The sequence below is a fragment of the Linepithema humile genome, chromosome 1 (genome assembly GCF_040581485.1).
Source record: "Linepithema humile isolate Giens D197 chromosome 1, Lhum_UNIL_v1.0, whole genome shotgun sequence".
In the NCBI taxonomy this organism is placed as follows: domain Eukaryota; kingdom Metazoa; phylum Arthropoda; class Insecta; order Hymenoptera; family Formicidae; genus Linepithema; species Linepithema humile.
In genome coordinates, this window is record NC_090128.1 from 21,205,222 (window position 1) to 21,218,032 (window position 12,811).

At 43.2% G+C, this 12,811-nt stretch overlaps 1 protein-coding gene and 1 long non-coding RNA gene across 3 annotated transcripts in view; one reads left to right on the plus strand and one right to left on the minus strand.

Annotated features, from left to right (window-relative positions):
• The window catches only part of LOC137000197 (uncharacterized), a 57,800-nt gene extending 57,648 nt beyond the window's left edge, over positions 1 to 152 (plus strand). Inside the window, exon 3 of the long non-coding RNA XR_010890489.1 lies at positions 22 to 152. This is a non-coding gene — a long non-coding RNA (uncharacterized lncRNA). The remainder of the gene's footprint in view (positions 1 to 21) is intronic.
• LOC105669683 (uncharacterized) overlaps positions 1 to 12,811 on the minus strand; it is a 30,051-nt gene that overhangs the window by 2,241 nt on the left and 14,999 nt on the right. For both annotated transcript variants that reach the window (XM_067355828.1, XM_012362751.2), the window contains 2 exons: positions 1,196 to 1,300; positions 63 to 523 (listed from right to left, as the gene is read on the minus strand). In XM_067355828.1, coding sequence (XP_067211929.1) covers positions 63 to 523; positions 1,196 to 1,300 — 566 coding nt within the window. The remainder of the gene's footprint in view (positions 1 to 62; positions 524 to 1,195; positions 1,301 to 12,811) is intronic.

The window sequence follows — 12,811 nt, forward strand, 5'->3', positions numbered from 1 at the left end:
GGTAATTTATTTTTGTTCCAGGCAAATAGTTGAAATAAATTTTTGAAATTTTCCGCACGCACCTGAACGCCTCTTGCGACAGCTTCTCTGGCGGTACGTCGTCCGGATTCAGCTCCGTCTGCTTCGGCTCTTGATAAGCAACGTTATCGGAACTGTCACTCGCTTTATTGAGATCCTGCGGCGGCTTGGCACGCGACGATGAGCAGTGCATTGGGTCGTTCCTGCGCAGAACTGACCAGGTAAATTCTCGAAAGCAAGTAGCGCTTGGCGATCCGATCTGCGTAACCGATTTAGCGCGTGTGAACGGGGAGGAAGTCGACAAGGAGGGCGACGGTGTTGCGGTGCTGCGATTCGGCGAAGGATCCGCGTGCACTACCGTGTGCACACTGCGACTACGCGGCACGCGTCTTTTGTCCTTGAGATTTTCCTTGGCGTGAAGGATTTCCAGGCTCCTGTGAGCCCGGCCCAAGAACTGAGCGACTTGTTCCATTGTCGAACGATACATCTGCCTGTTTGATTCGACCTGCAAGCAAGCAAAGCGGACGCTAACTCTTCATTTCGGCCACTTTGCTACATCGATCTGTTACTTCTCACGCGAATGTAAGAATATATATTAATAATATTAGTGAGTTATTTGTTTATCGTATACGCAAGGATAAATACTTGAGATAAAATTCGAGAATATAATTTCAGTCATTGTTATGATCTTCGTCCATTTATGCATGAACTTTTCAATACCATCGTGGAAAAAAGCCGACGACCGACTACTCGTGCATTTTCTTAACTAATAACCAACATCTTATTCAATAAACGACAATTGGTTTCCGGTACACTTCACATCGTCAATCGAAAACCGGTGTAATTCGACTCTATGTAAATGTTTATTAGTAACATTCAGAAATAAAAGAAAAAAAAAGCAATATATCGTAAATCAACGAGTTGAAAATCTGTAGGGGATCGAAAGGGTAGATCTGCAGCGCGTACGTACAAGTTCATTCATGAAACGATAATGAAATAGGAAAAATCGGGTCAACGAAATTCACGTGGATCATCGAGGGGGAAAACTAGCCGACCGTACGTCGACCGGTTGTTACGTGACGCGATATCAAGTAACCGGAGCGAGGTAAACCGGTTGGCGGTCTTATCGGTCGCTTCTTCTTTTGTAAATTTTCAAGTATCGCGCGATATTACGAACCTGTTTAACCTGCCATTGGAGCGTGTCGACTCGCGCTTGTAGAAAGACGTTTTGCAGGAAGGCACTCTGCAGCCTCCGGTTTTCCTTCTTCAACGACTGGCATTGCTGCAACAAGAAAATAAGACAACATTACTTGTACATCCTCCGATTATCGATACGATCCGATACTCTCGGATACTTCAGATCTTAGATTACACTTTTTGCAATATTACATCAGTCATATTTAATTCTGAAAAAGTAACATACATGAATAATCTTCAGGAAATTTATATACATCGCTAATTATAAAAGAAAGATGTTTACGGAAAATTTTCTTTCTTTCTTAAGAAAATATAAGCATACGGAGAAAATTTTATATGAAAAATTACTTTGTACGGCGGTAGCCGCAGATCATGAAGGAATTATAAACATTTTTATTCTATTTTTTAATGTATGTTGTATAGCATTTAAACCTATAATTTCTCTTATGGTCCGCGGCTACTTCCGTAGAAAGAAAACCCACGTGTCATCGGCAATTGCAAACCGATGGAAGTGGATTCGCCATCAATTTTCACACGAACTTTCTTCCGCGATAACTTTTCTTCTGACATCTCCTTTTTCATCTTGCGCCGCGTGCAGCCGCAAACTAGATTCGAACTCGTGGTGCGCGAGCGGATTTTATGGATCCATTGATGCTCCTTTGCCGCACATTCCATCTTACTTTACCGACAAAACCTCGCATTTCTACGCCAGTAATGATCTGCTTGGAGAAAAAGAGACGGAATACCAGGCAGCGAAAATTGACAGAGACAGAAAGAGAGAGAGAGAGAGAGAGAGAGAGAAATAGAGATGAAAAGGCAGACGGGAGACACGGATGAGTTGCAGAGCTAATAGTCGGTACTTCTCCGAAATCACGATTTTAACGAGAACGCTTCGATGTGAGACCTCGCGTGTGCGGAATGAAAGTCCACATATGTCGCGAGAAACGAAATGGGACGAATAGCTGGACGAATAAAGTACGAAACGTAGAAAACACGAGCGTCGATAGCTTTCCGCAATTAATCACGAGACACTGCCGGCGCGAACGTGTTATTACGAATTTTACGCTATTCCACTAATTGCGAAGAGTGCTTACTTCGATTAATAACACGTCCGACGTTATTACAGCGTGGTTTTTAAAAGATGCTCCCGTTAAACGAGCTATGTAATGGGATCTTTGAGGTAATCCGCCGCGCATCGGTTAATTAATTACATTCAATCGTAATCGGCATAGGCCTACAAACCTCCTTCTCATGACTTTCCTGTTTTCATTAATATATTCAAGGCCGCGTGATTTTCTTTTGTCGTTTCTTGCCTGACATTTTGCAGATTTTTAAATATCTCATCTTTTTTGTATAATTCCATATTATTCGCAGATACAAATTCCAAATAATTCCTTTATAATGATTACTTTTATTAAATTTTATATAATTTTTATTTTTATTTATTATTTTTTATCTTGTTATATCTTAATAATCATACTATTACTCGTCCGCGAATTAACCGAGGAACTTCGGTTCAGAACTGGAGAATTGCAATTAAACGCAATTTTGCATGACAATTAATGAATAAACAAATTGATTTTTGCCGCCGAAATATTGCGCCACGAAGCGATTGGTTATTCTTCCAACCGTGACTCCTGGTCAAGGATCGCTGATGATCGAACTAGCGATGGAAATAACGACGACAAGATGGGAGGGAATCGCACGAAAGGAACAGCAACGATCATTAATACCCGACGAAACAGCGATTCATTACCTGTCGCGTCGGTTATTATGCAACTCTAACCGACTGTATATTCTTTATCTCGGCGTGGGACATTGTGGCCGGCGAATAATGTTGTCGGCTTTCCGAGAGAGCGCGGAACGATGGCGAGCGGGCGGAGAGACGGTCCATAAATCAGAACTGGGCGCTGAGAAAAGAACGAGCGAAGGAAGTCGGGGAGAATCGGTACGGATTTATTATTAAAGCACTAGTTCATTTTCCACGCTTTCCATGGACGTCTAACTGCCTAACAAAATTACACGTCGTCTCGCGACGCCGAGAAAAATCGATATTAATTCCACGATCCTATCATTTTATCCTTCGCGCGTTCCTGTTTTCTTTCCACGGTTAATCGATCGCTCGATATCGCGCGGCAGTTGTTGCCCCCTTCACAACGAGATACTATCCGATAGCACCTGGCAGATCTATCGATTCCTCATCTCTCAAAGAATTTAATGAAACCTCCGGCTTCTAAAATCGAATAAGACGAAGGCAATTTTCTATCTAATTTCGATAGCCATCACGGTCGAGCAGCGAGGGATCGTTGTAGTTATTAACGGAGTGGCCGTGGTCGTCCTTCGAGGGTAGCTCGTTACAAGGATCTAACCGCTGATTGCGTCCTGAATGAAACGCTCGCTTTTGGAGTCCGCGATAGTGTTATTGCATTTTGCAGATATCGCCGCGATATTACTAATCCAGGTGTCTAACAAAAGATATCCTTGATATCACTAGATATAGATATCCTTGATTGTAAACAAGTTTACAATGAGAAGTAGCGAAGAATGGCTCTTGCGATCTTGTTCTGTCGCGAAGGTCTCTGCCGTGAGAGCCGATAAAACACGCTTTACTACAATGCATGCCGCGTGCGTAAAAACAAACTTTCGTACGAGATTGCACGCGGCATCGCTGAAACAACTAGAAACGAAGGAATACTGAATAATTCAGGCAGTGACCGTAGCGAGTGACGTCACGATAGTATTCAGTCGGTGGACTGTTCAGCCTGAGCGACCATGCGTAACCCCATCCGCTCGGCCGCCGCCGCCGCCGCCGCCGTCGCCGTCGCTGAAATTTTCAGCTTTCCGTAAATGTATTCCCCCTCACACACTCGGATCGGCAAGAAATAGAGGAAATATCAGTCGGGACAAAAATTTCGGCGAACCGACAGTCGTTGCGAAGATACGTAATTTTATCTAACTCAGCGCGCACGATTTTCGCAAATTTAATTACTCTTCGCATTTTTTTTTTGTTACGTCGAGTTTGTGTCACACCTGTCTGTTACACTTGTATCATAGCAGCGCGTTTAATTTCAACATTTAACATTTTATGTAAAGAAGGCGTGATATAATCGCATATGTCGCGAAAATCTGATCCGAACGTGATTCTCGTGGACGTACGGCTCTTTCAACATCTTTCATCCTGGCCTCGTTATCAGTCAGAGGCCATCACCGGATATCTCGCAATACATACCGTCTTTTTCCCGCTATTGTATGGAAATGCTAGGAAGAGGTCTTTCTCGCCGTGTTCCTCGCGCAGTCTATCTGTTCGCAGTTACAAAGGACGCGACAGAATAGAAATCGAAATACGACCGTCATTAGCGACGACAACGAGCCTTCTATTGTTCCGATACTCACACCGTTCCTCAAATAGTTCAACGTCAATGTCAGCAATTTGTCGGGTTGGTCTGAAAGCTTTGACAGAGCTGATTCAAAACCTTTTTCCCTTTGTCATCTCCGCTCTTATATATTTATCTATACTTATTAATTGTTTTATGGAAATTCGTATGAAATATTTAATATTATGCGAATTAAATAAAAATATTCACTGTTAACATTCGTCGTGTAAACGAGAAAAATATATTTATAGTTAAAGAGTGCAAGAAAAGAATACGCTTTATCGCAAAAGACAAGCTTTCAGAAAATAAATTAAAAGATTTTTTTACAATTTAATAGTTTTCTTCGTTTCTCGATAAAAGAAAGTTCCGTTTCCGAGTTTTCCGCGTCCGTAATTAGTATCTTTTTACAAAAGCACGAATGTATATTTAATCCTCTTCAAGTTCATTAGATTTAATCAGGTTTTAATTAAGATGGGCGTAGCGTTTGTAACGCACGTTCCTCGAATCGATCTTTTCTTCGCGTTCGGACGAAACGAATTGCATCGATCCTTTCACTTGTTCCCGCAAGCAGGAGATGCCTTCGCGGCCCACGCGCGAAACAAGAACGCGGTCGCCTTATGCAAATCGAATTCGCGGGGGGGGGGGGGGGGTTTCTTCGCTCGCTCGGAAAATTAATCTAACTTGTCCGGCACGTGAGAACCGCGCCTTAGGAGTATCGCGGGCGTGCTTACTATAATCCACTCGTCATTAAGCGTTAACGTTAAGTTTCACCTTACGTGGGAGATTTTCACACGAGAAAAGATATATATATATATGTATATACTATATATACACAGCGGAGCGGAATATTTATCGCGCGCGTTGGCGTAGATATTCGTTCCTGGTTGCGTAAAGATTAATTTGAAATTTATACACCTCGCACACGGGGAAGCGATACTACTTCAATGTTCATTATTTATATAGGAAAAGGCATGTTGCCACCGTGAAACTACTCGAGCTGTACTTCGCGTACACAGAGTCGAACAAACGTTCCGGAAGAATCCGTCGATTTTTCACTTTTCTCGAGCTGAGCTTGTATCCTTGAATGCTCGACATTTGCGGGGATACGTGAGAAAGCAGCCGGTGAAGAGCGATGGATGTACGCGCGGGCGCCTTCGCGGATTAATTCTTAATTTCGTACGGCCGTAATTGGAATTGGAGTGAAATTACACGAGTGCCTCGTAAATGCGCATCCCCTTTTCTCCACGTCTTTCGTACAAGCACAGAGTGGAACGCATCGCTCTGTCCGCGATTTAACATCGCGTTCCGAAAGGAGCTTAATTCTTCGCGTCGACTTGTGAGAAAGCTCTGCCCCGGATCCTCGGCAGTTGCGGCGGCGAGTCCTGAGAGCAGGAAAAAGAAAAAGAAAGAAAGAAAGGTGGATCTTGCACGAAGCATCCTTCGAGATTAACTCGTGCGCACGCCGACTCGTTCGTGCGATCGTAAATATTCCGGCTACGCGGCCTGTTCTAGGGAACGCGGCGATACGTAACACCGCCGGCCGCGCACTCGACGATTCGCCTTTAACGATCTATCTCGATCCACTTAATCCATTCATTTTGCGCAGCCTCGGTCGAGAGCTTATAGACATAACCGCGCGTTTATGTACTCCCGCTGCCGGGGAGAGGCTCGTACACATTCGTGCAAAAGCATTACTCTTGTATTTAATAATAATGTTGTGTATTCTGTATCGAACGCGCGGGATTACGTGTATAAATCAAATCTGTATTATTTGTAACTCGAACGGATGAATTTATTGAATTTAATTAAACGTGACGTTATACCGCGTTAATTATGATGCAGAGATATGCTGTAATAAAGTCGTGGAAGTCGCGTGCAATCCGACAAATTATAACAGAGACATTGTTTGACCTAGAATTTTCGTTCAAACGGGTTTCCTCTGTAGACACAAATTTCGTAAAAAATAAAATCGCAACTGTGCGAACTGGCGCGAATCTTTTCCCGAACGGAGAAGGAGCACAGCGGGAGAGAATGAGACGAGACTAATGAGAAAAAAAACTTCGGTACCGTACGAAACGGTTTCCACAGACAATATCGAGAATGAGCTCGTAACGATGACTCGCAGTCGTTAACCCGCGATGACCTCGAGGTGGGAAAGTATGAATGGGGATTTACGAATAATAACAGATCGCGTGTACGATAAAGATTGCGGCGGAGAGACAATCGCGCGATTAAAAGCCGGAATGTGTGGCTGAATGTAGAGAGAACAGTTTCATACAATTACAATCTGAGCGATCGTATACGCACGGCGTAAACGGAAAATATAGTGAGAATATATCGTAGTAAACAAATAATGCTAAGTCGATTTCAAGTACGATATATAGGCAACACGCATAAAATTTAATACACTTAAGCATGACAGTATTCGAAGCTGTGAAGTTAATAAGAATATGTTTTACAATTAAATAAATATTTATAAGTTACTAAACTTATAGGCTAATGTCTTTCCCAGGGAAAGATATATTGTGCCTTCGAGTTCGAAAAGATTGAAAGTAGATTTTATAAATGTGGTGAGAAAGAGAGAGTAAATTGCAAAATTAAATGAGATTGCGTTCGCGTGAAATAAATTCTTGTTGCAGATACTTCTGATGCACATTCTTCACTTTTTTTTCTGACACGTTTGGCTTTCGCCGTGAGAGCTCCTGGCTACGACACAAATCGCTTTTCTATTGTCTAAATTAATGATTATTTTCACCTGGAGATCGACATCCGCCACGTAATTATAACCCGTCAACATCCTTCATTAATCCCTAGAAAGGCTTATTGTCAAGTGGAATATAATTAATCCGGCTATTTTACTTTATAATGATTTCCGTCCAATAGGCGGACAGGTCTTCAGCAACTATAATCTCTGATCCATTGTGTGGCGTATAGATTATTTCAAAATCAGTGATCAATACTGTCAGAGTTTCTTTCCTTTATTAAACTATTAAAGCTCGGAAAAGCCGTTTGAAAGTAGCTCTTGATAACAGGTGACTGTAGTCAGACAGTGATATGACTGGTCTGCCTTTTTATAGGCATTCTCCACTGAAATTTTTGATAAAGCAAGAGAAATGCAGAAAAATAACCAATAACGAAACGAATGTATTATTTTATCGAAAATTTTTACTAAAAACACGCTTCTGTTTATTTTGACAATTTATTGCTTCTTCAACGAAGTAAAATATCAAGACATCAAAGGCTTCCATTTGTTCTCTGTCTATTTATATTTTAACCAGCAAATGATGAATCAAGAAATTATATTCTGAATCTATGGCCTATATTTTTGTCCTCTTTATTTGTCAATTGGGCGCGTTACACGATCAATGCGAGGAAACGATGATAAAGCGCCGCGAAAACAGAGCGGGAGAGGAAATGGCAGACGGAAGAGCAAGAAAAGGATGGGAAGAGCGGGCGGGGGGGGGGGGAGGGGGGGAGATGGTTCTTGGCATTCCAACAAGATGAGAAGAGAAACATCGTCTGCGAGTTAGGCTTCTCCATCCGTTCAGCTGGAATGCGCCAAAAATAGGAGTCTCGGCGCCATTTTGCAGCCATCAGTTTTACCGCCTTTTCACCCTCCGTATCTCCTCCGTATTTCCTCCCGAGTTATGCGAGTTTCTTTCACACAGGCTTATCAACCTCGCGGACCGCCTTCGAGCGTCGCGCATATTAAACACCGCAACCTGTACAGTTATCCGCGCGTTATTTGTCGCGGTTGTGCAAGACCCCCGTGATCCTATACGGTATTCACAATCGGACGGTATCGTCCGACAACGCGGATACGCGGATGAACCCTGAAACTTGTGCGGCCCTACGTGCCGGAGAATCCACATCCACGCACAATGCGATTTCCTCCTACAATGGGTTGTAGCGCCACGCGTTACGCGCCGCATACAAATCGCCGTTTAGTTACTCACGGCGTCTCCCTGAATCTCCGTCGAGCGGACTAACGGCCGTCGGCTGTGTTGGGGTTATTATCCCTTCTGCCATTCCTGCGAAGTGGCAGCTGCATATGAAGCGTGTCGGCGCGATTAGTGCCGCGTATTTTCTAAATGCAATTTTCACTTCCAGCGACTCCGTAAAAAATAAGGTGAAGTCAAATCAATTACCACCGAAGTTTGTCTCGCGCGATCGGCAACTCTCGCCGATCCAATCTAACGATTAACACCTGCGAATATGTATTTCCAATGCTTTGCTGTTGTTTAAACAACAGTCAGAACTGTGCTTTCTAATTTACTCTTTCTTGCTTATTAGAAGGTAAAGTACGACAGAGTGAGATTCCCGTCACGTCGCAACGTGCAGACGATAGCGGTGGCGATATATCGCCGGACATTATGGCGCACCTCGCGTGCATTCGAGGCGCATACACGCGTGTTATAGCGAGAGTCCGAAAATAAGCCGCCGGCTTTTACGAATAGTCCATACCGCCGTCATTCATGAGTTCGTCGTCGCCGGCGACGGTTTGTACGCACGACGGAGCGTCGCGGAGAGAGGCACCGAAATGCGCCGGTGGCACTAAGCGAGTCCGTGGTAGGACCGGCAGCCAGGTTGGTCACGCCTCGTGGATGGCATCTGCCGCAAAGGCAGGAAAGAGACGAGAAAATAAAAATGCGACGACTCGGCGCTCGGACAAGGGAAGCGCGACAAAGTGAAATAAAAGGTTGCAGCCACGGTTCTTAATTCTACGGCGAATTAAAAAGCAAATGCAAATAGCAGCGTGGTATCTGGAGCGTGAAACTGGAGATGGACAAATTGTCGTTGTTATCTGTGCTTCTCTCGGAAGAGAGATTAAATTCCTTCGGTAGTTTTTGGGTCGATCGGCGCGATTTCCGAGACACTCTTGCGCAATAAATAGCGACGCCGTTAGACAACGAGACGATGAAAGCTGTTCGTTCTGCGACAATTTCGAAAAATTCCGCGGCGTTAACGAGGCGCGAATTCTTGACGTTTGCCAGCGGAACGGTCGATTGAACTTCCACCTGAATGGCATGTGACTCATCCCGATTATCGCGCCGTCGGTGGGATCATTGCGCGGATATACACACGCTAATCAGAGCGTGCGATTAGAGAGACTGCGCTCCACACAATTGCAGCGTTGTGCTGCGCTCGGCACGCTCTTCTTTTGGCCGGATCTCAAAATGAGCGTTTCGCTGCCGGAACTCTTCTAGATGCAAACAGTTGAATTGCTCTTACAGCGCTACAACGCGTCTTTTTGTACGTTTATAAATTTTCAGAAATATCTAACAAATCAATTTTTAAAATTAACAAGTGAGGCTTTTGACATTAAATTTAAAATGCTTCTCACTGAAATTCATTACATTATTTACTATTATTTAACTTTAATATTTTTTTCTTGCAAAAAAATGTCTGAATGCTGAACAAACGTGTAATTATAGACGATAGTACCAACCGAAAGTTTCAAACACAACGAATGGATTTAAAATTGTTTTGATCGTCTTATTTGGTCGGAGATTTACAATAGAGCTACTTAAATAAACTCTTCCGGCTATCGGCAACAGCACCGTGGCACCCGCATCAAATTTTCCAAGCCATCAAAAAGAATTTCTCAGGCTACATTTAGAACCTATCCCGTATCTATCTGGGTCACAAAGTCGAGGCACTCCTCAGGCTTGTCCACATCCATCTAGATGCGTTGAACGGCTTCCGTCGCCACCGGAACTATCGTTAAGAGTGTTGCGGGTGGGATAAAATCTCATGTATAATTCGTTATGACGTAATCCCTCTCGGACATATATTCGATAGCGTGTTCCGCAGGCGTTAAGCAAACGAACGTTATCTACACGCCGCTCTCATAACTCTTGCTTAAAGTTTATTTTACTCGCTTTAATTATCCCTGCGTTAGCAATTCGCTGTCCCTTTCTAAAATATAGCACTCTATCTATAGCATCGACGAAGAGGAAAAATTTAATTGACCTATGTTCTCGTGTGAAAGCGTGTTGGAACAACTGATTTTGTTTTTCTTCTAATTCCATCTCTCCTAGAGAGGGACAGAGGATCAGATAAACTCCAGTTTGTATTTTACAGCCGCGCTAAGCACATAAACCAACGTAGAATGAAATGTGCTCTTGGGAAATGGAAAATTTATTTCGCATTAGAAGCGAGGAGAGACTTACGAAATCGATCTGACAGAGAATGGCACGCCTTAATCTTACAGCATACACAGATTCTGGTTACATAGATGTGAATATATATATTCTGTTCGCACCTGCAATACCGTGAGCCTCAAAAGCGCTTCGCCGGAAAGCGGAGATCTATCGTATAACGTCTCTGCGTTTCGCATCGTCGGAATCGCCGCACTGACTCGCCGCGTCGGAAGAGCGAGAGCGAGAGAGAGAGAAAGAGATCGGATTCTCGGCTTCGATATTTAATATTACGACCATTGGACCGTGACCCTGCATGTGTGATATTACATACCAGTGGAGCGCATATTGCATTCGCAATCCGGCCTTTCGATGCGGCGGGATGATGATCTCTCCGCGACTTGAGATAAACGATGGACGCGGAAGCAAATGTTAATGAAACTTTACGATCTCTGCACGTCTTAGAGTCTCTATTTTACATACAGAATTTGTTCACGGAAGAAAACGAGCGTTTGATCGCGCGTCTCAGATAAGAATTCATCGACAACTAGGAAAGTCGACCGGTGCAGTTATGCAGATACGCTGCTTTTCCCCGTATGTCATTTAGCTCGCGAGAGCAGAAAGCGCGCAAAGGTCGGAAGGCAATTGCTCGTGTATACGTCTGTATCCGTAATCGCTAAATTCGGTGTCCACGAAAGCGTCAAGCCGCTTTACGAGAAGACAAGACTGCGCCGAGAAATCGCTCGCGGCGACAGCGGCGACTCGTCGACGACCGTCCAAATATAATCGGAGACACTCTCCTTGATCCGATTCCCAACATTCCCATAAAGGACCTTCTATATTTATATTTTGCATGCGCTCTTACTTTCACGTCGCGACTCGACTCGCGACCACATCGGCCATTAATTCGTAAATGTTTAAAGAAAGTAAAAACTTGGCGTAGAAAAGCAACCTACACGATCAAATGGTCGAGATTAAGATGTTAAGTAATTTCTCCTCAAATCAATACAAATCGATATTTTATTGGAATTGAAAAAAAGGATATCACACGTTGAATGCTTGGTAATGTGAATTATTTAAAAAAATATTTTATCAATTTGCTGTTGAAACACTGCCGTAACACACGGTGACGTAACTTGTTAAAAGGGTCACGTGGCCTCTGTTTAATTATCGATTGCGCAATACGGTGGTCCTCGCGTTGCGTGATACGTCAGATTACACTTTACGATAATCCGCGCGATGACTCAGCCACGGGGGAAAATCAGACAGACAACACGTAGAAAGACGGAGAGAGAACGTGCGTATGGGCTCGCATATTGAATCGCATTTGAATACCGAGACCGGGACGCACGTTAACTTAATTGACGCACGGCGTGCGCTTAATTAAGGGATGCACGGCGCGTGATGTTAATAGCGACGAAGTGTGTCAATATCCAACCATTTTGTGGTTCAGGGGTGGCGTGTGTTCGATAAATTGATGAAGACCATTATTAGATTAACGATATCCTGTCCAGCGATCGCGTCGATGTGTAATTAGGACGATCAACCGAACGCGACCTTTATTCTCGACTACGAGCTGCCGATATGGCGCATGCCAGCTAGTTAAACCGAGCTGCGCTCAACATAATATCTCTAGTAATAGCTTTCCGCGGTATAAAATTAATACTTTCACAAAGTGTGCAAAAGTATAACCAGGCAAGAAAGTATGAAAAAAAATGTGCCATTTCATATCACAAACGCAAAATTTATTATAAAAAAATTGTATTATATATTCTGAACCAAATTTTGAAATCAATTCTGAAATTAGATTTTTCAAAAATAATTTTTACTTAAAATTTGATAAAAAATAAAGCTTATCATCGTCTATTTTAAAAATTTTCTTAAATTTCCAATTACGCGCAATTCAAAAGCAGTCGATGTCGTGGATATTTTTATCACGAATAAATCTGTTTCAAACTGACGCAAGAATTTCTTTACTAAAGAAAAACGCAGAAGCATAAAGCACGCTATATATTACTGAGCCGTTTTCTACACGCGAGCGAGCATGGTTGCTACAACAAAATTCTCTACCGAATAAACCCT